This window comes from Eubalaena glacialis, chromosome 15, assembly GCF_028564815.1.
Source record: "Eubalaena glacialis isolate mEubGla1 chromosome 15, mEubGla1.1.hap2.+ XY, whole genome shotgun sequence".
Lineage (NCBI taxonomy): Eukaryota > Metazoa > Chordata > Mammalia > Artiodactyla > Balaenidae > Eubalaena > Eubalaena glacialis.
The window spans coordinates 64,156,001-64,182,845 of record NC_083730.1 but is presented as its reverse complement, the minus strand read 5'-3'; the positions used below and the strand labels follow the sequence as shown (position 1 = coordinate 64,182,845).

At 45.3% G+C, this 26,845-nt stretch overlaps 1 protein-coding gene across 1 annotated transcript in view; it reads left to right on the top strand.

Moving 5' to 3' along the window:
- PIEZO2 (piezo type mechanosensitive ion channel component 2) overlaps positions 1-26,845 on the top strand; it is a 350,107-nt gene that overhangs the window by 61,533 nt on the left and 261,729 nt on the right. The window contains exon 2 of the mRNA XM_061169133.1: positions 3,127-3,222. Within this exon, the coding sequence (XP_061025116.1) occupies positions 3,127-3,222 (96 nt within the window). The remainder of the gene's footprint in view (positions 1-3,126; positions 3,223-26,845) is intronic.

Genomic DNA, 26,845 nt, shown 5'->3' with positions numbered 1-26,845 from the left:
GGTGTTTTGATGCTGTTGGGAAGGCTGTAGCCTTGATACCCTGGTTTCCTTTTCAGGCACACTTGTGGCTTTCATTCCATTTCACTCACTTATTCCTGTCTATTCCTGTTGTGAGCCTGAGAACCTCCTGTCCCCCAGGCCCTGGAGGTAACAGAGATGATCACAGACAATGGACAAATGCCCGTGACCCTGGATGAGAAGAGCTCTGGGAGAGGCGCCCCCAGCAGAAGGAAGGCACCTGGTTTGGGGGAGGAAACACTGGGGCAGAGCAGGAACAGGCTGTATGCAGGAAGGTGGTCCAGCGCCTTCGAGGCCTTGAGGCCAGAAGCAGCACAGTGCAGGGCTGTTCAGCCAGGCAGCCGCTTGGAAGGCAGGATGTGTGTCGGTGGGACAGGGAGCTGCAGGCCCAGGCAGGAGCCAGGTTGCAACCTTGATGGAGGGTGAGATCCATCACTTAGTCGATGTCGCAGAGTGGACACTGAGTCCTCTGATCCCTCCCAAGGCCCATGTGACCCGGCCCCATCCAGGACTGCCTGGGCCACCGCGGGCCAGGGGTAGTCAGACAGGCTGGGGGCTTCACTGCCACGTGGCCTGCTGCTCATGGGGTGGCTGGTCACCCCCTCACCACCTCACCTCAGGGCTTGGATCTCACCTCCTGGGTGAGCCCTGACTCCAGTGCTCCTAGGGGATGCAGTGGCCGCCTCCTCCACCCCAGGGCCCTTTCCCCCTTGCTGCTCCCCACCCCCGAGTTCTTGTTTACAGGGTGTTCGTCTTCCAGCATGGCTTGCAATCTTCTATTGTGCTTATTGTTCACCATACATCTCCCCTCCTGAATGTGAAGGGATGCTGGTCAGTCCCAAGGGCATAGTATGTGCTCAAAAAATATTTAGTGACTGGATGAATAACCAAATGTCTTTTGGGTTGTTAAGGAACATCAACTCTGGATGAGAAATAAGAGACAGAAAAAAATAGCTAGAAAGACAATCCAAACATGGGTTCTTGCTCTTTTATTTTGCCTAATTTATACATTTTCCTGTCCAGTGATAGTGTGGAAGTTTCTTCCTGCTTTGGGTCTTTCATAAAGGAGGTTGGGAGTGTCCACGGTGGTAAACAAAGCTACCGTCATGTGCACGACCCCCGCGGGATGAAAAAGCACTTCTGTTGATTCCTTCCTCCCCCCACAGCATCCCTCACTGTACCCTGCTTGCCTGTCATTGTCCAAAGGAAGCCACCAGCAGCCGGAACCCCATCTCCTAATGCCATGTGCATCCCACTCTGGTCTGTCCCCAGGTCCCAGACGCTCTGACTCTGCGGGCAGGAGCACCCAGGCCTTGCCCGTGCTGTGTCTCCCCAGCTCAGCCCTCTGTGGCCTTGTGAGCCCCTGCACAGCCCTCTTGTTTCCTGCTCCTGGTGATGTTCCCCTTGCGCTTCCATCTCTCAACTCCCATCCCCCTGCTGGGTCTGCATCCCTTTCTGGAGGCTGTCCTGGACACCCTTACAGGTGATCAAATGACCAACCCCTCTCTCTGTTGTAAACTTCTTCCGTGAAAACTTTTCTTGTGAAAATGGACTTCCCCGGTTTTCCTCCTATCTGTCCTCAATTTTCTGCTGCCTTTTTCTTCCGTACCTGCCCGTTTTCCCTTCCCCATCTCACCCCCCTGTCCCCCCATGTAGGCAGGTGCCTCCCCTTGTTGCTGTGGACTTTGGAGAGTCCATCCCCTCTTGTCCTGCCCACTCACCCCTCTGCTCAGGGCCCATCTCCGCGTCCCTCTGGGGTCACTGAGCAGCGATCCTGCCCACACTGTCCCTTGACTGTTTCCATCAGGGCTGAGTCCCACAGTTGGATTCCGTGAATGTGTCTGAAGGTAAACTTACCACTTTCTCCTTAAATGTCTTATTTTCCTCCACGGCAGGAATCCTTATCACCGCGGTCGTGAGCCTTGGAGTCACTTTTGTGTAATTTCTCTTCCCATCTCTCCATATTTATTGTACCAAATGCCTTTTTATTCCACGTGCTGCTTCTTAAGTTCCGTTGTTTCTGCACCATTTACACCTTGTTGCTGCAACACTGAAGTTTCCCTTCCCACCCGTTCAGCCCACGTGCAGTCTTCAGATTACTCTTTCTGAAATGTTTTCTCCTGATCCAGATGGTCAGGGACTAGTTCTTTCAGCTCCACGTTCTCTCCACTTTCTCTCCGACTAACTTTTGTTCCAACACTTCTCCATCCTGTGAATCCGTTAAACCGATCTCATCCACACACGCATACTTACTCCTTCTCCCCCCTCAGCCTTTCTTTATTCATCCAATAAGTTTATTTTGAATTGCTATAAGGCGCTCATTTTCTTTCTACATGGATGCTGCACACCACCCTCTCCCTGTCTGGTAACGAGGATCCTCACCACAGTTGCTCGTGTTTTCGAGGGCTTCCCGGGTCCAAGACTCTGGCCAAAGCTTTAAACCTTCACTCCTCATCGTAAGCCTCTGAGTCAGAGATGGTTATTAGACCCATTTCATAGATGAGGAAGGGGAGCTTGGGGAGGGAAGGAGCACATCTCTGACCTGCCGTGCTCCCTTTAAGACGAGATATGCAGAGCAAGAAGCGTAGACTTGGGGCCTGAGTTTAGTTTTGTCTCCGTCACCTCCTCGCTGGGAGCTCCCAGGGAGTGGGTGAGTCTCTGGGCCTGGGATCCTTCCTTATCAGAAGGGGACTAATCAGATAACTGGGGTCAGGCCCGGCCACAGAGCATTTGGGAAATCTTTTCTTTTCTTTTCTTCCCCTTCAGTCTCACCTCTTCTTCCATCCACAGCCTTAGGCGAACGCCTCAAACCCTCACAGCCCCGTTGCCTATGTTTCCCTAGCAATTTTAATTTGCCCAGCTTACTTTGTGATGTATTTCGGGCCTGCCTTCAATCAGGTACGCCGATGCTGCCCTCTTGGTTGGGTTCTAAGAGCGGGGACCATGCGTTTTTAATTCTCGTTTCTCATCACGCTCCAGGTAATGATGGGCACAGGATGGATGCCGTTTTTCCTTCCTGTTTGAAGATCTGCTCCAGAGATGCCGCCTGACGCCGTGATGCCTAAGGCTGTCCGTCACTAACGCCTCTCCTCTCTTCTCCCCCCGCAGCCTGTGCGTTCCGGTACAATGGGCTGTCCTTCGTCTACCTCATCTACCTCCTGCTCATCCCCCTGTTCTCAGAACCAACCAAAGCCACCATGCAAGGTAAGAGACCTTTGCTACTCTGTATCACAGCTGAGTGTGTCTGGGGGCTCCCCGGGGCTGTCGTCATCTGATGGGAGAGATGCTGGTCCAGTGGGGAGCAGGGTCGCACGTCTCAGCAGTAGAGCTGTGTGGCACTTGGTGGTGACAGGTTTTTGTCACTCATACAGCTGTCTTCCCCATACAGGTTCCCTGGCAGGCCTGTATTTGTAGGTTTGCAGACAGTCTGGAAGGCTTTGGCTGATTAAGAGCAACTCAGTGTGCTGTCATTAAAATGAGGCAGTTGGGGTGATAACAGTGGCACAGATTTGTGTATTCTCTCTGCTGGGGAGAAGGAGGTGGCAGGCAGAGAAGAGGTCTCTGAGCCCCGGAGCAGGAGACCTGGGGAGGAAGCCGGGTGCGGTCGTGGCTCCTTCACGTGTCAGCTGAGAGCTGTCACATGTGCCTCAATCAAGTACAGAAAGAGAGAGATTCGAGTTCTCGTTTCTCAGGTGTGTTCCTGCAAACCTTTAGATCCCTTCCCCGTTGCTCTCCAAGCACCTGAAGGCATAGAAAGAAATAGTGCCTCTGTTTCCCGAGGCTCTGATGAGGAAGCCTGGTCTGGTTGGTACATTTACACATTTGAAGTTCTTCCACAAAGATAGAAGTTAAACTGCACTGAGTTCATTTAATTCGTTGTTTTTCAAAACAATGCCATTACAAGAAATAAGGACTGTGCCCGGTGCCTTAGTGAGTGTGATGGCCGTATGTTTACAGGAAGGGATGCAAAGTTGGGTTTGACCTGCGGATGGCCATGGCTCCGGGTTGCCAGCTCACGGTGCTGACTCTTCAGGAAAAGCAGTAAAGACTTGGTATAAACAGAGCATAAAATCATGACTTCATCTCTCCCATTCTCCCCCTGACTATTACATTGATTGTGGGTCTTTTGATCATTCATCCTAATGGTTAGGACTGCAGATGCTATGTTGATTTTCCTGCCTTAAGAAGAATCTAAATAATAGCTCTTCTAAGTCACTTAAATCCTTAATACACAAAATTAAGAAGGGCTAGAGAAATGTGAGTCTATACAAATCCTCATCAAACCAAAAATATGCTGTTTATGGGACCCCACCCATTCCAGCCTCATTCCTAGAGTCCAACATAAGCAAAGATGTTTAAACAGAGTAGCTTCTGGCCTCAGAACCAAGTTGATAACATACAGGTGACTCCTATTTCATGGCTGGGAGCTCATGTTTTAAAGAAAGAAGGTTTCATACATATTTAGCATTAAGTGCTTTAAAAATGAGTACCTGTTTGTACTCCATTAAATGATCTATTGCTTTTCTATCAGGGTGTCCCGTTGTTTTACCTGGAAACCAGGTCAGTGGGATTCCCCTTCATACTTACGTGATGACGCCTGGCTTTGCCTTCTTCCCAAACTACCCAGCCCTGCTCTGCCCAGTGGTCTCTGTAGGGGTGATGGTGGCCTGGGATGTGCGGCTTAGTCCTTGTGTGTGTCAGTGGCCCATTGTCTGTGCCTGGAACACAGGGAGTCACACGGTCAGGAAGCTCATAGGTGAAACGTGAAATCAGAGGCAAAGAGCAGCTCCTGTGTGTGTGGAGAAATATCCTGAATCACCAAAGTGTCACAAGGTCAGAGCACAGACAGCATCACGGTGCACAGGTGTCTGCCATGTCTCCCTCCCAGGCGCTGAGAGACGAACAGCTCAAAGGGAGCCTGCAGGCATCTTTCCAGTCGGTACCTGGGGGCAGGGCTGGGATTGTGTGTCCTGTCCTTCCATCCTTCCTGAGGGGCGTGGCTGAGACCTCATAACCTCATTTATTTGCTGTGTCTGAAAATGCACAGGGACTGGAGGGAGGGATGCCCCCATATGACTTTTGTGAGCATGTAGGACTCTCCATCCGGCGTTTCCACATCTGTGATTCGAGGCACCCAGGCCGGGTGTTTCTGGTGGGGTCCAGGGCTTGTGCCATGTGGTCCAGGATGATGCCTGTGTGGCGTCCGCGCAGACGGTGATGGGCCCGGAAGGGTGATGGCTGTGTGGCTTTGCAGGGGGCCTTGGGGTCACACACACTCGGCTTTTCAAGTTCCTGTTGATACTCATTTCTCACAAACAGGTAGGAAAGTCCAGTGTCACCTGGGAGAACCCAACGGCATCTGCTCTGCCTGGTGGTGTAGGACCTCTGCCACACACGCACACACTCATGCACACGCACACACGCACACACACTCGCAGGCATGCACACTTGGGGCCTGGAGGAGAGGCACCTTGAAACTGCCATCAGTCAGTGTGCAGTTCCTCCCTCTCTTCTTTCTCCTTGGATTTCTCAGCAAGAGTCAGATGTTGGTGTAGTGTATCCCACAGTGCCCAGGGGGTCTCAGCAAAGCCCCTCACCCTGGGCTGGGAGTCTCTCCACCCAGCCAGCTCTCTCGGCTCCTGGGATGCTCTCCTTGGCCCCTCGGCCTTCCAGGGTCTCACCCGAGGCTGAGCCGAGGCCCCACTTTGATACATTTATTCACTGAGTCCCTTCTAACGCACCCCCTTGAAGATGGCTAGGATTTTGCTGTTGTGTTTACTGCTGCATTTCCAGGACACGAGACAGCGTCTGGTGTGTAGCAGGCAGTCAGTAAATATTTATGGAATGAATGAATGAACGCATTCATTTCTAGAGTCTAGAGCTCTAGGAGCATTTAGGAACGCAGCCCTAGTCCTCTGCTTCCCTCAACCTCCACGAGAGCAAACGTCACAGAACAGTTCATCACCTATACCTGTCTGTCCTCTGGGGACAGAAGCTCGGGGCAGGGGTATAGGCTATGGGAGTTTGCTATTTTAGATTTATTGGGGATCAGGGGATATGAGTAATTGAAGAAATCAAAATGTTCTATGCTTTTCCTTACAACGTTAGGCATTTTATTTAAGCCTGTGATACTGTAAGAAGGGCAGTAAATCTTTGCTTGCTGTTCAGTTAGCAGTGTGCTTTGCATTTAAATTGAGACTTCACTCCATTAAATAGGAACTAATATATATTTAACTTCGGGTGGTCCAAATATTCCAGGTTGATGAGATATTAAGTTCTTTAACCAGACGCATGTTAGGTTCCCTATACCTTATGTGTAATGAGTACCCCCATCGGCCAGTGTGGTGGGAGGGTTGGTATTTTCTTTGGATGGAATGTAAGTGGTAAAACGTACGAGATGTGGAAGAAGTCCATATACTGTATATACTCATTACATACTGGCTCATGACAATATGACTGTTATTTTGAGGTACAACATTATTACTTTGAACGTCAGAGATTTAGAAATCTCAATCTCATAGCTAGTCCTAACCTCAAGATATTTCCTTGTGCTCTTTAGATATCACCTAAGAATTGTGTGATTTCCAGCCTTTCTTGTTAAATAATATTTATATTAAGTAACCAATTACTAGAGAGCCAGTGGCACTGCCTACTAAGTATGTATTATTATTTACAGGCATCAATTAATTTAATTCCTACAATGACCTTTTGAGGGAGCTGCTATTATTATTAAAAACTATTATCAGAAATCCTCATGTTACAGACAAAGCCTGAGTTCGGGCGGGGTAAGAACAAGCCCCAGGACTCGGGCGCTGTGTGGGTGGCCACGCTTTTAACTACTGTGTTGTCTGACTCATGCCCAGGATGGAACACCATTCTCAGGATTTGCAAGGGTGGAGGGAAACCCACTCACTTAATAAATACTTGTTGGCTGATAGATTACCAGGCCCTGGGCACGAGGATCTGGAGAGATAACATGGGTGTGTTTAAAGGAGACATTTTCATTTGCATCAGTGCAGATTGATGACATACGTGTATGTTATATAGAAAATACATCTTATTAAGTGTGATTGTTTATTTCTTTCAACAAATGTTCATTGAAAGACTGCCCTTCACGGAACACTGTGTTTGGGTTTGTGGAGGATAGAAATGGGAAGAAAACATGGTTCTTCACTGGCATGGCCTCCCAAACATGCTGGCTCTTATGTATTTCATTGAATGGTAGCTCTTTCAAAGAGGTTGTCTTTGGAAGCCATAGATGTATTCCAGTGACACTGTCATTTCTCTAAACTGACCTCAAATTAGTCCTCTGCAGTTGCCTTTAGAGTTTGCCTTAAATAGGCTCAATGGTGGCAAACCATTGTCCTTTTAAGGAGGGTCTGATCTCATAGTATTTGGAGTCAAGTTTGATGAGGGAAAAACTGGTGATGAAATCAGTCATGTCAATTTTAGAAAAGAAAAAGACAAAACCCAGAGTATTTAGTATAAAACAAAGTGTCTGAAGGTGACTCCTCATGATTGATAAGGAGGTTTAAGATTTATTGGCATGAGAGCACCATGGTTGATACACACGAATGACGAACACATGGAACATCTTTCCATGATGGATTTGTGTGGATAGACGAGATCTAGGATATCAGGCAAAATGAGATGCGGAAGCGAGAAGGCAGCATCCTGAAGGAGGTGTTGATTAGCTTGATCTACCGGGGAATCTTGACCACAAGAGTCAGGCTGCGCCTACCTGGCCCAGACCAGAGGCTCAGAGGGAGTATCTGCAGAGATCCGTGAACTGAGGGTGCTAATAGCATGTCACATTTCCTATGTGCCAGGAACTGTTGTAAGCACTCCCTGTGTGCTAACTCATTTAATTAGAGGTTAGAAAAATCATGCATTGAAAAGGCAGGACCCCCTCCGTTCTGGAATGAAAAAAAACCCCACTGGGTTATAAATCCACTTAACCAACTAGGAACACTGCACAGTGAGGGGCCAGTGTGGGTGCTCCCTCCTCCTACCAAGGAGATTAGTGAGACTTAGTCACATTCGGGCCGGTCTAGACTCCTGATCTCCTGGCCTCACCCCACCTCACCAGCCCTTCCACGGGTCAGAGGGTGCCTTCCTCATAAAGCTGGGATAGACTGCTCCGTTCCCTGCACCTGACCATACTTTATTAGATTTTGATTTTGTAAATGCTCAGAGTCCCAAGTCTTTTTCAGTTGGTTTCAAATGAAAGTTTTACATCCTTGCATGCACTTTGGATAAACGACAGCTCTAACTTTATCAATAAAGTGTCCGGAGTCTGGGGTGAGAGACACACGTCTGGCTACAGTGTGAAATCTGGGATTTGCTGGAAATCGCTTGCTTGGTCCTGCCTGCAGCTTGTCTTTGTTCATGTGCCCTCCTGCAGCCTGGGGTGGGTAAGAGGATCTTCTCCATTCTTTTTGGGGGAGAGTCATTTACTTACTGGGGACTGCTTGAAAAGGAATTCTCCAAACGTCAAGACTACAACACTTGCTGGGCAATATTAGTCGTTGACCTACAGCAAAGATATCTGAGAAGCATCATCATCTAATCAGTTCACATGTGAGACGTTTATGTCACACACACTCACACACACACACACATGCCAAAGGAGCAGAGATGAGTGTTGTCTAAGGAGGGTAATTATTTCTAACAACAAAGCTGTCTTCTAGTCCAAGGACCCATACTCACTGGGAGCCTTCTCTGAAATCGGACGACATTAGTAGGTGAGAACAGAACTCCCAGTGGTGGAGGAAAGGGAAGGGCTTTGGGTGCTGGGTGGGTCTTTCTTAATTAAGTCTCCCTGTTCAGTTACGAAGTCCAGGTCCTCCCGGAGCAGGTGAAACACAGATGTGGGTCCAGCCCTCGGCTGAGGCGGACAGGTTGCCAAAGGAAAACAAAAGGGCGAAACTTTCAGGATTTGCCCTCCAAATATTTTTCAATATGGGGTTTCATGAAAAAGATTTTCTCCTCCCTGTTAGGAAAGGAGTGGGTCTCTGAAATATCTTTTTTTTTCTAATTAACTTTGCTCTGTTATTTTGAGCAAGGTAGCAATTCCTTTTCTATATTTGCTTGTGTTTACACTCAGAAGTTATTAAGAAGGTAGTTTTTCTCATTATTGGGATCTCTTTCAACATTTGGGAGGGGGTGGAATTAGACAGGTGGTAATGGAGAGGCTTCATTGTGCTTTGAGGACAATTCTGAGCAAGTGAAATTTTAGCAGGTCAAGTTCACTTTTGTAAACTGTTGCCAAAGTTATTCCAAGATGATAGGGAAAAATATTTTCTCTCCATCTCTGAACAGGGGGTCCTAGTTTAAGAGGAAATTGTAATCATCATGGAGTAGAGTGTGTATGTGTGTGTAAAATAATCACCAGAGGGCCTTGCCCTGAGGTTCTGACCCAGGATACACTTTACCAGAATCACTAAAGACTCCCTGAGAAAAGAAAAATGATGTTCCATTTGCTGACATGAAGAGGCAAAGAGGTCTGTAACTTGTAAAGACGTGTTTAGACGTCAGAGAGGAAATAGTAGCAGATATTTTAAACTGCTTGCATCTGGTTTTTGTTGAAAACACTGTTAGTCTTTATACCATTAGGCTTATTATTACTATGGTTTATTATGTCATCATAAAGCAAAAGGCAAGAAAATATTTAATTGAGCAAATTATTTGGGGTAGATGTTCTATTACCAATATCAGCTCGCGACCAAACAGAGTGCTACCAAAATGATTAGATGCTTGTTTCTTGAATTTTTGAATAAATTAGTGATAGGCCTTTTAGGTTACTTTATCTGTCCTTTTGAGGGGGCGGTGGTTGTTTTGGATTTGGCAAAGACTATTCAGTGACACAGAAGAACTTTGAGGCAACACATATAATTCTCAGCTCAGGAAACATTGGGTCGTATTATTATATGACTAAGGAGAGGTTCTCACAAGTCCTAAACTTTGTGCTTTATCTGGCTGTGATAAACCAAATCTGCAGTGTGGCCTCACCTGTTATGTAGATGCTGTCTGTCATGACAGGGAAGGGGGTCACCTGGACGGGATGTCAGTTTGCTGATTCACGCTTCAAATCACTTTTCTTTTGTTTACTCACTTGATAAACATTTACTTGTGCCTGGTCAACGCTGTCCTGGGTAGTTGGACGCTGTACGGTAAATGGCACCGTCTCTCTGGCCCCAGGATGTGAATTAACAGCACGATCGTGGGCAGGTTCCTTCGGTTCTCAGAGTCCTGCTTTCCTCCTGTGTTGAGTCCTGGTGCTGGTCTTGATCAAAACCTTAAGAGGTCTGCTAGTGGGGTCAGGTTCATGGACACGCCGCCCTGTGCTCTGTGCTGAACAATGGTTAAAGAGCCCAGAGAAGGAGATCATCACTCTTCTCTTACTTTGAAAATTTATTTTCCCTTTGAAAGGGTTCAGCTGACTTGATTTGCTTCTGTGTGTATTTGAAGTCAATTTATTGCAGTTTTGAAGTTGACTTACTTCAAAGTCTGGACGAGACTAATTTCTGATGGATTCACTTGTTAGAGTCTAGGCTTTACTTCGTGGGTAACTATTTCTCTTAAACAGACCCACGTGTATTTGCACAGATGCATACAAAAGAACCCTTTGAGATGACAACTTACATTTAGCTTTCAAACAGTGCGAATTATTCATTAGAAGAAAAATAAGTAGATAACACATGCTTGCTCTTTGCCGGGCAGCTCCCCCAAGCTTTCTAGACAGTAACTCCCTGAGTCCTTCTAACACTCCTGTGAGATAGGAATTCGTATTGTTTATATTTTACAGACAGAGAAGCTGTGAAACGCACAGAGGTTCATGAATAATTCCTGAAATGAACATTTAAAAAATTTGATCCAATGAGTGAAAGCTTCTAATATAAATAATTCAGTTACCGACCGAGGCATTTCCCACCTTTGACTGGTTTTATTATAAAATTAATACAGAGTGAAAATAAGTGGAGGGATTTTGCATGTAATCCAGCTGCCTTCTGATAATATAAGTGGACAATTATTGTACTTTAAACCACCTTTTAGGATATTTGCTCAGCATTAAGCAGAGAAGAGAATCCCAAGGATAAGTTTTTTTTCTGAATGTTTAAAAATTATTCATTTATTATGTATTGACTAAAAGACCATTCACATTTCTTGATCTCATTCAGTAGGTTATGTCGTATGATATTGATACACAGTATGTGTTCGATTTCTTTTGTTCACTGAATGAGCATCACTGCGCATCTGTAGTGGGTGGCCGGCCGGGTGCTGGTGCCCCCGGTGACCGTGACACTGGTCCTTGTGAGCACCCTGCTCACCGTTTAGCACGCCCCCTCCCTCCATTCTCCTCATCCCCTCTCCTTCCTCCCTCCTTTCCATTCTCACTCTCTTCATTTATTTTTAAAATTAGTTTTGCCTAAATATATATCCTGCCTTTCAAGTTGCCAATACTCTGTGCACTTAAGGAATATTTGGGGAAGGCCACTCTCCGCCTCCTCTGCTGGCCTGGCGCCCATGATGCTGGTGACACAGAGTGGGCTGGCCTGGAGGCCCGCCCAGAGCCCTGGACCTGCAGGAGGATGGCCTGGAGTCCGGGCATGTGTATGTCCTGGAGTGGCCTCTTCTTTGTCCCCCTGCAGCCTGGCCACCCATGACCAGGGTTACAGGGTCCATTGGCAACTGGGTGCAAAGGACTGTTCTTCTCTTCTCCATCATATCGGGTTCCTTTGGATCTAATGGCCTCTGCAAGAGGAAAATTGCTCTTCTAAGATTCAGGGGCTCCTGGCAAGCTGGTGCTGCCGCCTGGGTGGGGATGTCCCCCTGCCCCACAGCGGATCTGAGCTGCTCTGCCCAGACCCCTGCCCCCAACACACACACACACACACACACACACACACGCACACACACACACACGCCTCTTTAGAATCAAGGCGTTGATTCTCTCCATTGTCTGGCATGATGGTGGCCAAGGGCTCAAGGCCCTGCCCGTCCATCTCTGAGAACCGTCCCAAGCTGAGAGGGTCCCTCCAGGTGGTAGATGTGGCCCCCATTTTGATGACTGGTTATGGTGGCGTCTCCTTGCCTTGTTCTGGGACAGTCCTGCTGTCTCAGCTCTGGAGCTTCCTTTGGGGTCGTCTGAGCCTCTGCCATCACCGAGTTGCACCCCAGCCTCTCCCTCTCCTCGGCCCTGCTGCCCTCCCTCCCTCCACAGTCTGTGTCCCTGACCCAAGCGGGTCATCTAAGACCTGCTGATACAGGGCCCTGGCCAGGAGGGCCCGTGAAGGCTGGATTTTGGCCCCTGTTGTGCTGACCAAAAAAAACAGGATTGTGTGCTTCTAGGGGAAGGGGTCCCTACTCCAGTACAGGATTGTGTGCTTCCAGGGGAAGGCGTCCCATGGGTGGGGGGAGCCAGCAGTGGCCCTGCAAAAAAAAAAAAAGGAGGAGAAAGCACATTTTAGAGCAACACACAATTTTCCTGAAGATGAGCCCCATTTACTCAACATGATCCTGTCAATTCCCCTCCTAACTTCCTCAGCGTTCTTGAGAAGTGCGCTGAGTGATTACCCGGCAGCCATTAGTCTGTAAGGTTCCGGCCTCAGCCTCCCCAGGGGGACCTGGCCATGCAGAGGCTGCGAAGATCTATCACTGCTCCTCTCAGTTGAGAGGCAGAAAGCGAGCAGAGGAAGCGGCTAATAGCAAGGCCGGGTCTGGACGGCGGAGTGATGGGCACCGAAGCCGCAGGACCAGGGTCTTCCGGTCACGGAGGCCTTACCGCCTGCCTCTGCTGTTCCTTTGTTCCACAATTACTCGCTAGCGGACTGCGTGATAGGTGAGGATTAATTATCTGTTTGCTGCCAGGCTCATTCAACGGCCAGCTTATTGGAAGGCATGATCATGCATGCTGGTCGCCGCTGGCTGCTTGTTCGTGGAAACAAGTGTTGGGCAAACACTCGTTCATCTGATGAGCTGACAATGGTGATGGGGGCTGGTGGGCTGCACCTGTCTTTAAATAGCAGTGACGGGCTCTGTCATTCAGCCAGATGCTGCTCATCAAATATTCAGCAGCCAGAGCTTTTACAAAGGCCTTTCATCGGCTCACGTACAAGCAGAAGGGAGAAGGGAGGCCAAGCTTCTGAAAGCTGGGCTGGGCTAGGCTTATTTGTTTGGAAACGGGGCAGCGGCTCATTGGAAGGAGGGATGATTAGAGAATGGTTATCTGGGGAATTTAAACGTTTGTGGTCCGGAGTTTTGCTGTTTTTTGGACTTTGTGTGTAACACCCTAACAGAATCTCAATGAACGAGTCCCCTGCCTTAATTCCTGGGATCATCTGTCACAGAAAGATAGACTTACACTGAGTGGGGGACAGGATGAAGTATTGATTGATTCATTCATTCACTCATTCATGTGACAAATATTTATGAGGCATTTACTCTTTGCAAATAATATGTTAAGAACTGGTAATAACAACAGAAAGCAAAAGTAAACAACATAGCTCTATAATCCAGAAATTTACTCTCCATTTGGTAATACTAAAGGATAAGTTTAACTTTTTAGACTACATTCTAAAGTCTAAATACAGTTGACCATCATCATTGGCAGATTCTGTATTTGTGAATTAAATTTATTTGTGACCCCAAAATAATAATGGTCACACAGCTTTCATGGTCATTGTCGGACCCAAGCAGAGCGGCAGGGGATTGGAGTTGCTGGCCACTCACGTGCAACCGAGGAAGGTCAAGGCGAGGCTCTCCTTCTGGGTTCAGCTCAGACTGTGAACAAGTGTCCTGTTTGCAGTCTAGCTAGTGCCATGTGTACCACGTTTCTGTTCTTTGTGTTGGTGATGTTGCTGTTTAAAATGGCCCCAAGCGTAGTGCTAAGTGCTGTCCTGTGCTTCTAAGTGCAAGAAGGCTGAACATGTGATCCTGCAATCCCACTCCTGGGTGTAGAACTGGAAAAGATGAAAACTCTAATTCGACAAGATACATGCACCCCTGTGTTCATAGAAGCACTACTTAACAATAGCAAGACACGAAGCAACCTAAGTATTCATCTACAGATGAATGGATAAAGAAGATGTGGTATATGTATATGATGGAATACTACTCGGCCATAAAAAAGGATGAAATAATGCCATTTGCAGCAACATGGATGGGCCTAGAGATTATCATACTAAGTAAAGTAAGTCAGAGAGAGACAAATATATAATATCACTTATATGTGGAATCTAAAAATGAATTTATTTACAAAACAGAAACAGATTCACAGACATAGAAAGCAAACTTATGGTTACCAAAGGGGAAAGGTGGGGGATAAATTAGGAGTTTGGGATGAACATATACACACTACTATATATAAAACAGATAAACAACAAAGACCTACTGTAGGGCACAGGGAACTCTACTCAATATCTTGTAATAACCTATAATGGAAAAGAATCTGAAAAAGAATTATCTTTCTATCTATCTATCTATCTATATCAATATATAACTGAATCACTGCTGTACTGCTGAAACTAACACAACATTGTAAATAAATTATGCTTCAATTTAAAAAAAAATGAAAAAAAAGAAGGCTGGGATGTGCCTTATGGAGAAAGTACGTTTATCAGAGAAACCGTGTTCAAGCAGGGGTCACGGTGCTGTTGGCCATGAGTTCACTGTTGATGAATCTGTTGAATAAGGTGTCTTTAAACAGGTTATGTATTGATCGGCTGATGAAAATGTTGTAACCAGAGGCTCCCAGGAACCTACTCTTATTTCCCCGTACCATCCCATTCATTGCTCAGGGCAACATCATAGAGCATCACTACTGCAAACAACAAGAGTTAACTGTATACGTTTTACACTAGAGTTTGGGGCTTAGGGTTCTAGTGACATAGAGCTTGAAGTAGGAGAGGAGAACTGTCATACTGTTTGCAAGGGGTTTCCTAAAATTGCAGCTAGAATTTTCTTTAAGGTGAGTTATATTAAGACATCTTGGACAATTGTGTGGCTGAGGAGAGCCCTGTAAAGTTGTCACAACTTCTTTGGTGAAGTGTTCTCTATATTTGATTTGCAATTAGCTGTGTTTTTTCTGCATATTTTTCTTAAAGGCCTAGAATTTTAAACCTGGGACACAGATCTACCTCTGGATGTGCTGGGTGTTAGTGTCCTTACAGCAATGGTGCAGAGGAGGGCTGTGGAAGAAGCTTGCACTTTTTAAGCTTTCAGTGTTTAAATGACTCATTAATGTAATAATAATGCTATTTATTTTCACATTTCACAAAGACCTTTTACTTTATTTCTTTTTTTTTAAAAAATTATTTATTTATTTATTTTTGGCTGTGTTGGCTCTTCGTTGCTGTGCGAGGGCTTTCTCCAGTTGCGGCGAGCGGGGGCCACTCTTCATTGCGGTGCGCGGGCCTCTCCCTGTCGCGGCCTCTCCCGTTGCGGAACACAGGCTCCAGACGCGCAGGCTCAGTAGTTGTGGCTCACGGGCTTAGTTGCTCCGCGGCATGTGGGATCTTCCCAGACCAGGCCTCGAACCCGTGTCCCCTGCATTGGCAGGCAGATTCTCAACCACTGCGCCACCAGGGAAGCCCCGATTATTTCTTATAATACTCACAATATCCTAAGAGATAGTATTTTCCCACCTTACAAACGAGGAAGAGGTTTAGGTTAATTTGCCAGATGTTTGTCAGATTTTATATATATATATATAAAACATATAATTATACATATGTGTATATATATAACTGTCTCCTACATTTTTGTATCCCCAATTATGGCTCTAATGTATCCTAATTATGAAAGCTATGAAAGGATTGTTATCAGAACTCTTGGATAACGTCAGTACCAACATATTGATGAGACAGTTTTCACTTACAATAGGATTATTAAAAAACTCAGTAAGCTCTCTGTTTACTTCAGGAAGTATATATAGTTTGGGAGAAAGTGGATACTTTTTCCCCATGAATTTCATGAATTTTTCTTATTCTCAAGTCTTGTTTAACCTATAGATTTGTTCGCTCTCTCTCTCAACCTCTCTCCTACACAGAGACAAAATCTCTCTGACAAAATGACAAGTTATTTACAGTCCATACATACATATGTATATGTAATAATTGTGATTACTGGAAAAAATAAAGTGTGGCCAAATTAAATTTGAATTTCAGATAAGTAACAAATAATTTTTTTGTATAATTTTGTCCTCAATTACATGGAACATACTTATTAAAAATTAAATTATTCATTTTTTTTTTGAGATTCAAATTGAACTGGATGTCCTGCATTTTTATTTGCTAAATCTGGCAGCCCTAATAATAATCATACTTGTGTGTGTGTGTGTCAGGAAGGAGCTATTCACCACCTTTTCAGACGAGATCGGGCGCATTCAGGGTGTATGGCCGTAGACGCCCCACCTTTTCAAGTCACCATTTGCTTGGCTCAGTTTGGGCTCCAGGAGACAAGCATTTCTAAACTCTGCTTTTCAGTTTCATGCAAAATGTTGATCTACCCTATCAGCTATTCATTCATACAAATATGGGATGATAACAGCAAAACATATTGGAAATGGGATCAGGCTGGACTTCAAGTTAGCTGATTAAACTTGTCTCTAGTATATGTCCCTCTTTTGCCAAAACATTTTTCGCTGAACTGTTTTGGGGTTAGAGCCAGCATGCTGATAAAACTGAAACCAAAAGTTATCAGCAGAAGAATACACTACAGAAGTATTTTCTGTGTCTCATTTAACTATACATTTGATTCAACTTAGCAGGTTGGTTGTGGTCCCTGAGTCACTAGCTCGAGGTTCCTAGTGATGGTTTACAATGCACGGCAACTGCTGTGGGTTTTATTTCCCGCATCCCTTTCCTGCCTCCCAAAGAGTATGACACTGCAGTGACGCCCCATCAAACACACCCGTCCAGACTGGCCTGAATGAACACACATGTTATAACTCTTGGGGGAGATGGTTACACGGTGATCCGCACTGCCTTCCTCCTGTGGGACAGCATCTTTCCTGGAGAGAACATTTGGCCTTTAAGGAGTAGTGTGAAATAGATGTATGGACAGGGGATGCTCGTCTACCAGGAGCTCGGAATATGGCCCTCTTGACCAGGACAGTGGGGACATGGTTAAAATGGGTGCATAGACACTCTTTCTGCTCAGTTCCAGGTATAAGTTTTGATGTAGCTGCATTTTGCACAAAGTGTCAATATAGATAGTGCCTGCACAGATGTCACTGTCGGAGAATGAGGTGAAGATGAAACAAGTAGATGAGTTCCTTACAGGATGTTTTACTCAGTTTTCCAAATTATATAATGTTTATATTTTTTACAAGTGGTATTCAAGCAACAATAATTTGTACTATTTTCCCACATTAAGAAGATCCATACAATCGACAGAGCGGGAAAATGAACAAATTTAGTCTAAACACAAAAAGACCACAGATGCGGGGCGATAATACTGGAAAATAAACAATGACGAAATCACGGTTTCCTCCAGTTCGAACTATTTAGTTAAAAAACCCACTGACCTTTAGAAACAATGAGAGTGAGTGTCTGGAATGCAGGATGGGTTCTATGTGCTGTTTTGCTCTGAAATCACATCTCTGTCCCTCCCTGGGCTGAGGGCCACGCTGCCCAGTACGCCCCTCCTCCGATCTGTGTGGGCCTTTCACAGCTCCTGGGCTTGGTCTGCAGTTTTCTTTCTCCTTCTTCCTGGAGCCTTGTGATTGAATTTGGGGAGCGTGTGAGTAGTGTGGCATCATCTAATCTCCAAGTGTCCACGTGTACCTGCACCTCACCGTTCAGGGTCCCCCTGGCCTGTCACCCCAGAGGGTTAGGGGCAGTGATGAGAGCAGTTTAATTGAAGACAGGCCGTTCAGTGGTTCAGGATTTTTTTTCCAGTTTTCCCACCTGCCATGGACCATCCAAATACCAACACCAGACTCCTCTTCCTCCTCGTCCTCACACCTTCAGAAGACACCCCAAGTTCTGGGCTGTGTAATGTGACCCGTCCAGAGACAAGGTTCTGTTTCCACCAGAGGGAGCTGCTTTCTCCAAAACAGCTCCAACTGTGGCATTTCAAGGCCTTTTAGACAGTTCCCACTAACCCCATTTACTTGGCCTCATTTATACTTTTTTTTTCTAGAAAAATAAAGATAATTTAAAGTAACCCTTTATTGTGAGTACTGTTGGAGTTTAAGTTACGAAAAAACAAGAATTTGGGGAAAAGGAGGCTGATGGAATCCAATTTCATGAAAATCAAACGTACTGGAAAGGAAAGCAGCACTAGTGCAAGAACTTAATGATGAGACCAAAATACACTCTTCACCCTGACAATGAGGTTCATTATGGGAGTGGGACCAAAGCGTGGGAGAAAAGATTTCAGAAAGGGAAGTGCCCTACCATAAGTATAAAGTCAGAAAGTAACCCTTATATAAGTACATAGATAATATTAGACTATGCATTTTCTATATGAATGATACAGTCCTGAACATTACAGAGCATCCCAAGCCAAGTCCTTTCATGCTATCGTTCAGGAATGGCAGCAAAACATCCACTTAGGTACCTAATTGTACCACAGACACGTGATATAGTTATTCTGTCAATAGTGATGATGACAGTTATGTTCTCGTTATATTCTCAGTATACCCATTATCTCTGAAGTCTTTACTGGAGATTTGCTAAGTTAGGACTCAGGATACAAAGAAATGTAAATAAACCAATGTCTCTAAACTCAAGGAGTTTCCAATCTAATTCTGAGATTATACTTGGAAATCTGAGTCAATGTATAAGTGTAACATCATGTCAATAATAGGAATAACAGCACAAATAACTAAAGTTTGCTACTATGTAAATAATATGTATAAACGTGTATCCTATGTTATGTAACTAAAGAGAATGAGGAGGAGCATTTACCGAAAGCTCTGATTTTAGTTGAGCGTCATTAATACGCAGCCCGTCTTTGAGACAACGTCTGGCCAGCAACTCTGTATGTTTTTTGAGACTTCTGAAATGTGCAGGTGGGGCCATGTCACCTGTGACCTTCTGAGCGCAGTTTGTCTGAAGCTGTTCTGACTTTTACAGCTCTCGGTTAAAGGGTGCGCGTCTGTTTGTGCATCTGGAGTGGGCAGGGGGGATGTGGAGGTTAATGCAACTGTATTTCCTGTTCGTAATAAAGCATCAGGAAGCGATATCCTTGGGAGACCTTAACATATGAAACGCTTTAGCATGTTTTTACTAATTTTTGATCCTGAGGGTGGTGATGGAAAGGGGAAGAAAACGTGCGTGTGCATGTGTGGGAGGGTGTTCGTGTGCATTTTAAATGGATCCAACTTAAGAAGGGGGTTACTTAGGTCCAGGGGATGAGAAGAAAGGGGAGAACGAGTTAGGAGAATTCACAGGGTTTGCCTGAATATTTGCAAGGAGAGAATACTGTAAAATAAAGCCAGAACGTGGGGCATCACAGAAACCTTCCCCAAAGCAGCCTGGTTTTCAAGAAATCTGTTAAAACGATGTCTCTACCATATTCTGGAACTTGGCACTGCTTTTTTTCCTCTCTCTGCCCATAGAACGTTTCATTTGTCGGGAAGAAGTCCAGTCAGTGCCCGGGTGTTAAATTCTGCAGAGCGTGTGCTCCTGCCACCTAATCATTGCCCAGCACAGCTCTGCCCCCGGGCTGCGTGTGTGCAGACCGCACCTTGCTCTTTATGACTCTTAAGTGTCCCAGTGCATTTCCTTCCCGCCCCCTTTCTTTCCCCTCCTCCCTTCCCTCTTCCTTTCTTTTCATCCTCACTGTGGAATCCTACAGACAGTGTGAATTTTGTTAGGACCAATTTTGTAAATTAGTCATGCTGTAGGCAGTGCCCTTGGGTCCCTTATTTTGTGTAAGGACCCATCAGATACGTATCTGTGGAAACATGGAAAAAATTGGAAAAATTAATCATTGCCGTTTATAATTTATTTTTTAATTTAATTTTTCTTTTATATTTATACAGTTGATTCACAATGTGTTAGTTTCACGTGTACACATTGATTCAGTTACACATATGCATATATCCATTCTTTTTCAGATTCTTTTCCCATATAGATTATTACAGAATATTGAGTAGAGTTCCCTGTGCTATACAGCAGGTCCTTGTTGATTATCTGTTTTATATATAGCACTGCATGTTTGTCAATCCCAGTCTCCCAATTTATCCTCTCTCCCACCTTTCCCCTTTGGTAACCATAAATTTGTTTCTGAAGTCTACAATTTCTAAAAGCATCATATGTGATCTAATTTGTCTGTTTCAGCTATACTTATGGGTTGCATGGAGCTCATTTCATTTCTTTTCTTTTGCATTTTACCAGTGAATAAATTGAATTGAAGAGAAGTTGCATAATTCATCAAAAGCCACCAAGTAAGAAGTGGCAGAGCCAACAGAGGAGAATTCCACAGTTTGGAATTCTGATTCAGGGCTCTTCCCTAACTACTGTGCTGCTTGATGGCTACGGTGCCATGCCTCCCCCAGAGGTGTAACCTGTCCTCACGCAAGAAGTTTGCATTCAGGGAACCGTATCCCAGAGCTCATGGGTGTTGAAAAATGGTGGGGGGAAAGGAGAACTGGGATTGGACCTAAAACTTTTGGAATGAATGGAGAGTCTTAAATAAGGGCCTTGGCTTACACTTGCCAGGGGCATGGTTACCTTTTAATTTCCTGTCATTGAATAAGTTTGGGTTAAAAATTAGGGAAAGAAAATACACCTTAGAAATAATATTGCTCCGCTCAGCAGTTTGAAGGCTTGTGGCTCTTCTTTGCAAGTAATTTACATTATCCAAATATAATATGATGAATTCTGTGTGAATAGGTGGTATGATTTTGATGGCTATGTTATTTTATAGTAATTCTGGTGACTGGGATCTGGAGAAGAAGAAATTTATACAGAAGCTAAGATGCTAAAGTAGTCTTAGGGTGTGCTGAGGACCTCTTACAGTATTTGAGCCAGTGAAAACCGTGTGATACTGTCCGTCGTATTCTTACTTCTCACCCAGTTTTATTTATTTATTTATTTATTTTGTAAATTTAAGTATAGTTGATTTACAATATTTTAGGTGTACAGGAAAGTGATCCAGTTATATATATATATATATTCAGATTCTTTTCCATTATAGGTTATTACAGGATATTGAATATAGTTTCTTGTGCTATACAATAGGACCTTTTTATCTATTTTATATATAGTAGTGTGTATCTGTTCTATTAATCCCAAATTCCTGATTTATTCCCTCTCCCCTTTCCCCTTTGGTAACTTCTGTGTGAGTTTGTTTTGTAAATAAGTTCATTTGTATTATTTTTTTAGATTCCACATATAAGCCATATCATATGATATTTGTCTTTCTCTGTCTGACTTCACTTAGTATGACAATCTCTAGGTCCATCCATGTTGCTGCAAATGGCATTATTTCATTCTTTTTTATGGCTGAGCAATATTCCATTGTGTATATGTATTACATCTTCTTTATCCATTCCTCTGTCGATAGACATTTAGGTTGCTTGCATATCTTGGCTATTGTAAATAATGCTGCTATGGATGTTGGGGTGCATGTACCTTTTCGAATTATGGTTTTCATCTTTCCAGATATATGCCCAGGAGTGGGATTGCTGGATCATATGGTAGCTCTGTTTTTAGATTTTAAGGAACCTCCGTCCTGTTTTCCATAGTGGCTGCACCAATTTATACTCCCACCAACAGTGTAGGAGGGTTCCCTTTTCTCCACACCCTCTCCAGCATTTATTATTTATAGACTTTTAAATGATGGCTATTCTGACTGGTGTGAGGTGGTACCTTATTGTAATTTTGATTTGCATTTCTCCAATGATTAGTGATGTTGAGCATCTTTTCATGTGCCTGTTGGCCATCTGTATGTCTTATTTGGAGATATGTCTATTTAAGTCCTCTGCCCATTTTTTGATTGTTTTTTAATATTGAGCTGTACGAGCTGTTTTTATATTTTGGAAATTAATTTTAATGTTACTTTCTCCCAGTTTATTCCACAGGACAAACTTAATAGGACAATGCTGGTTACACTGGTGAAACCAGCCTTCAATAATTCAGTGCCTTCAAGACTGTCAAAAATTCCATATAAAATACTTATATAATTTTTAATTAAATATATTTCATCTTTTATTTATATCTCTCTTTCTTCCAAATAGGATGTAAAATGACTTATTCTATCCATCTAATAACATATAGCATGATACATAGCATAGAAAATAGATAAATCCAAGGATAAAATTCCCAAGGTTCTGCAGACTTTAGCAGAGGTGGGTTCATAGGAAACTCCAAGCATTTAAGCAGTCAGGTCAAAGAGGGAAGTAGTTATGTGAAGAATTCCGAGTCCGTGGGATGAAAACCAGTGGGTTTCTCAGAAGCGGAGCAATTCTTCCCGCTGCAGCTTGGAGTTGGTTCCACGTATTCATCCTCAGGAAGAGGAGGCCGTTAGAGGCTGTGAACCCCACTCTGACAATCGCTTCAGTAAATAAAAGAACCACAGCTATTTCCTTGCTTATCTTATTCGCAAGATAAAAATTCAGATTCTCCAAGGCAGCAAAGGGATGCATTTGCTTTTGGCCAAGGTTCTCAGTGCCGTGATCATGTAGAATCACCTGGCAAGCTTGTACCTGGGCTTCCAGGTGGCTCCGACTGTCTGCACCAGGGGCTGCTTTTGACTGTTCCCTCGTGTCCCCAGCTCTGCCGGGACCGAGCCTGTGCTCCGAGGCCCACCTCCAGACGCGGACTTCTGGCTCACAGGCAGGGTAGGAAGGGCAGATGCTGAGTTTCTGCCTCTGACAAGTGCCTGTAGCACAGATGTTACTGCTGCTCCTTAGGGGAGAACCCACGGGCTTTTAGGTCGGAGTATCGGTGCTTTGTTAGGAGTTCACTTATTTACAGGTGTGTGTTGCACCTGTGTCGTGCATCCTCCCACCGGTACCGAGTTTTGGGGACATTGATTCCTCATCATTATCTTACTTTTTAACCCTCTGTGGGACTTTTTAAGGGACAAAACGACTTCCTGTTCATATTGGAGGTCTTTGGTATTCTTTCTACTTCCTGATAATTGGCCTGGAACCTCCCCTCTCTGGGCACCCGCCAGTGCGCTGTGTCCATTCCAGCCGGAGGAGCCCCAAGCAGCCCTCGGCTCCATTCCTAGCTGTACGCTCTGCAGAGTGACTTGTTCTCTCAGATGAATTGGCTTTCCATGCTCTTGAGAACCGGGGTGGAGAAGGTCTTGAGTTTTGTCCTGACTCATTTCTGTTGTTGCTGAGAAAGGAACCTGCTCGGCAGTCAGGAAGGTAGAGCTTGGTGAACACATGACACCCGATTTCAGAATGAGGATGTGGGCTGGATACTCCATCCTGGGAGATTTTTTCCAGCACAGGAAAGCCTGTGTGTTTGTTTCAGCTCCCCTAAGGGGTGGTGAGAGGGTGGGCAGGACTGAGCCCAGACGATGCTGAAAAGGTAGCTCATTTAGTTTATAAATGGACTTTACTCCTCCTTTTTACATAGAGAAAATAACGTAGCTCCTGTTTAAGTCAGAAGAGAGCAAAGTAAAGCTTTGGGGTCAAATATTTCAGAAGAGAAGAGCAGGCAGTACTTACTACCTTTTGCAGAACGAAGAGACCAGTGTCGTTTCCAGGTCCCCTGGGAAGTTGTGCGCACAGCACGGGCTGAGGAGGTCACTGAGGAAGCCTGGAGTTTGGGCACTTTTACAAAGTATCAAAATTAAAAATCTGAGTTTATCTCATTAGTTTCAACTCATCACAACATTAGATTGTTTAAATTTCTCCATTGTTGAGTTATAACCCAGCTCGGGAAAATCTGCAGGTAGTATTTCGGGGGGGATGTTGGGAAAACCACTACTTGGTTGGCGTGACCTGTCTTTGCGGGCAGCAGTGATGCACCTAATTGCATTGAGCAGCCCAGGGCTGGTGGGTCATGTGCTAGTTTTCAGTCAAACTGTGGCTTCCTCCGGGGGGGACTGCTGTGAGAGCAGGGCTTGTGCTCTGGGGACAGTGGGTTCACAGGCAGAAAGAGCTTCGTTTCCGGCCTGCACTGTGTACGTCTGACTCTTGTTAGACTGTTTATGTTTTGAGACTGGCTTTTTCAGTGCAAGGCAGTTATTTTGACATCAGGCATTGAGACAGTTGCCAGAAGTCAAACATTTGTCAAGGACATGCCCCTCCTGTGTTCGTAGGTAGTGCTGTCAAAAATCGGGCAAAACGTGCGTTTCTCTAAGTCAACATCATGCGAACTCTGACGTCCATCACACTCTAAATGCACATGGTAACAGATGGGACGCATGTGCAGACCCCAGACCACGTCTGTGTTTGGTTGGCGGGAGGGAGGGGAGTCCCCACCCCCACTAACCAGAGTCGGCCCCAAAATCTAAAATTTCCGTGGCCGTGTGTCCAGACTTGGGAATTACACGAACTTCGAATCAGATCCTGCCTCCCCTGCTGACTGGCTTAGGGTTTGGTAAGTCACTTGGCGCCTCTGCACCTTGGTTTTCTCATCTGTGAAATGCAGGTAAGAATAGTGCCCACCCCAGGGCTGTTGAGAGAGCATCCCGTGACATGACTGTTGGGCTCAGAGGGGATGCTCAGAGGCTGTCAGCTCTTATACCCTCCCCACCTGTCCTTGTCTGACCAGGCAGAAGAAGGATGGCCGGTGCGCTGGTCACTGGTGCCCCGTCCCCGCGTGCTTGACCTGCAGGGGGAGGAGAGTTGAGAGCTGTCCTGGATGGGAAGGGTTGGGCATCCTTCTACCCTCTCTTCTGAATCACCAGGACAGTCCTGCTCAGGCCTACTGTGGATTCAGGGTGCGTGACTTAATGGCCAGGCTCCAAAAGGGTTCTTGAATGTCTGGCTTCACAAGCATCTAGGGGGCTTCCCTGGTGGTGCAGTGGTTAAGAATCCGCCTGCCAATGCAGGGGACACGGGTTCGAGCCCTGGTCCGGGAAGATCCCACATGCCGCGGAGCAACTAAGCCCGTGTGCCACAACTACTGAGCCTGTGCTCTGGAGCCCGCGAGTCACAACTACTGAAGCCTGCGTGCCTAGAGCCCATGCTCCACAACAAGAGAAGCCACTGCAATGAGAAGCCCGTGCACAGCAACGAAGAGTAGCCCCCACTCGCCACAACTAGAGAAAGCCCGCGTGCAGCAACGAAGACGCAACACAGCCAAAAATAAATAAATTAAATAAATAAATAAATAATTTAAAAAAAAAGCATCTAGGGTGAGTGGTCTGCAAGAATAGCCTTTCTCTAGATAACTCGAGGTCTCGGTCATGTACACTTTCACACACACGCATGCACGTGTGTACAGATATGTTTCTGCTTGTGTACAGTAATGTTTTCAAATTGAAAGGCACTTCCCTTCTGGCTTTGATCATACTACCCTTTTGAAGGAACACACACCTGTCTTTTTGTTTCAAAATCCTCCCAGCAGCATCTGTGTGTTTTGCCCTGGTGCTCTTAGACCAGTCAGAGTGGCTGAAGTCTATACGCTTGCTCTGGGCCAGTCCAAGAATAGTTCCCTGCACCAGGACAGCAGGGGCTGACACTCAGCACATCCTATTCCCAGGTGAGGTACGGATGTAATGGGAGGATGCTATTACCTCTGTCTGCAGACATGGAAATGAATGGCCAGAGCAGGGTAAGTGGAATTTATTCCTTTGCAGAAATCCCTGTGGTCTCATTAAAAGATCCCTGAGCTTCATTTGTTTCGAATGTAGTCCTCTGTCCTATAGACCATACTGGAGACCTGAAAATCCATGTTGGGACAGAAGGCGCTCAGCCGCTGTGTTCATTTGGGTTTACATTTCTGCCATTCACAGAAGCTTTTCACTTCATTGGTTTGTTGTTCAAATTAAATAAGATAATTAATGTCAGGTATGCCTGGCATAAGACAGGTCCTCAAAAGTGTTAAGTTCTCATGATTATTAATTTAAAAAAATTTTTTTGAAGTATAGTTGATTTACAGTGTTGTGTTAATTTCTGCTGTACAGCAAAGTGACTCAGTTATACATATATACACATTCTTTTTCATATTCTTTTTTAAAATTTATTTATTTGGTTGCACCGGGTCTTAGTTGCAGCAGGCAGGTTCCTTAGTTGTGGCATGCATGTGGGATGTAGTTCTCTGACCAGGGATTGAACCCGGGCCCGCTGCATTGGGAGCCCAGAGTCTTATCCACTGCTCCACCAGGGAAGTCCCTCTTTTTCATATTCTTTTCCATTATGGTTTATCACAGTATGTTGAATATAGTTCCCTGTGCTATATACAGTACGACCTTGTTGTTTATCCAATTCTGTGTGTAATAGTTTGCATCTGCTAATCCCAAGCTCGCAATCCATCCCTCCCCCACCCCCCTCCTCTTTGGCAACCACAACTCTGTTCTCTATGTCTGTGAGTGTGTTTCTGTTTCATAGATAAGCTCATGATTATTATTGTATCATCATTAGAGCTGGCTGTAAATATCTGTGTGCATGTGAGAGAGAGAGAGTTTTGTCTTACATCTGGGAGATGTGATATGACGATAAAGAGTTGGGCTGATGTTCAGCTGGGTTGCACCTGTGCAGCCAAACGGATTACAGATTGTATGAAAACACACCCAATACGTTAATGAACAGCTGCCACCCTGAACTTGCCCCCCCGCCCCCCCTGCGCCCCCCTGCCCCGATGTCCCAGCTCCTCCTCCAGGACCACGACATCGCCTTATGATGCAGCGACCAGTGGGTTACACCTGGCTCACCTGATGGGCTTCAGGACCTGCTCCCATGATACAA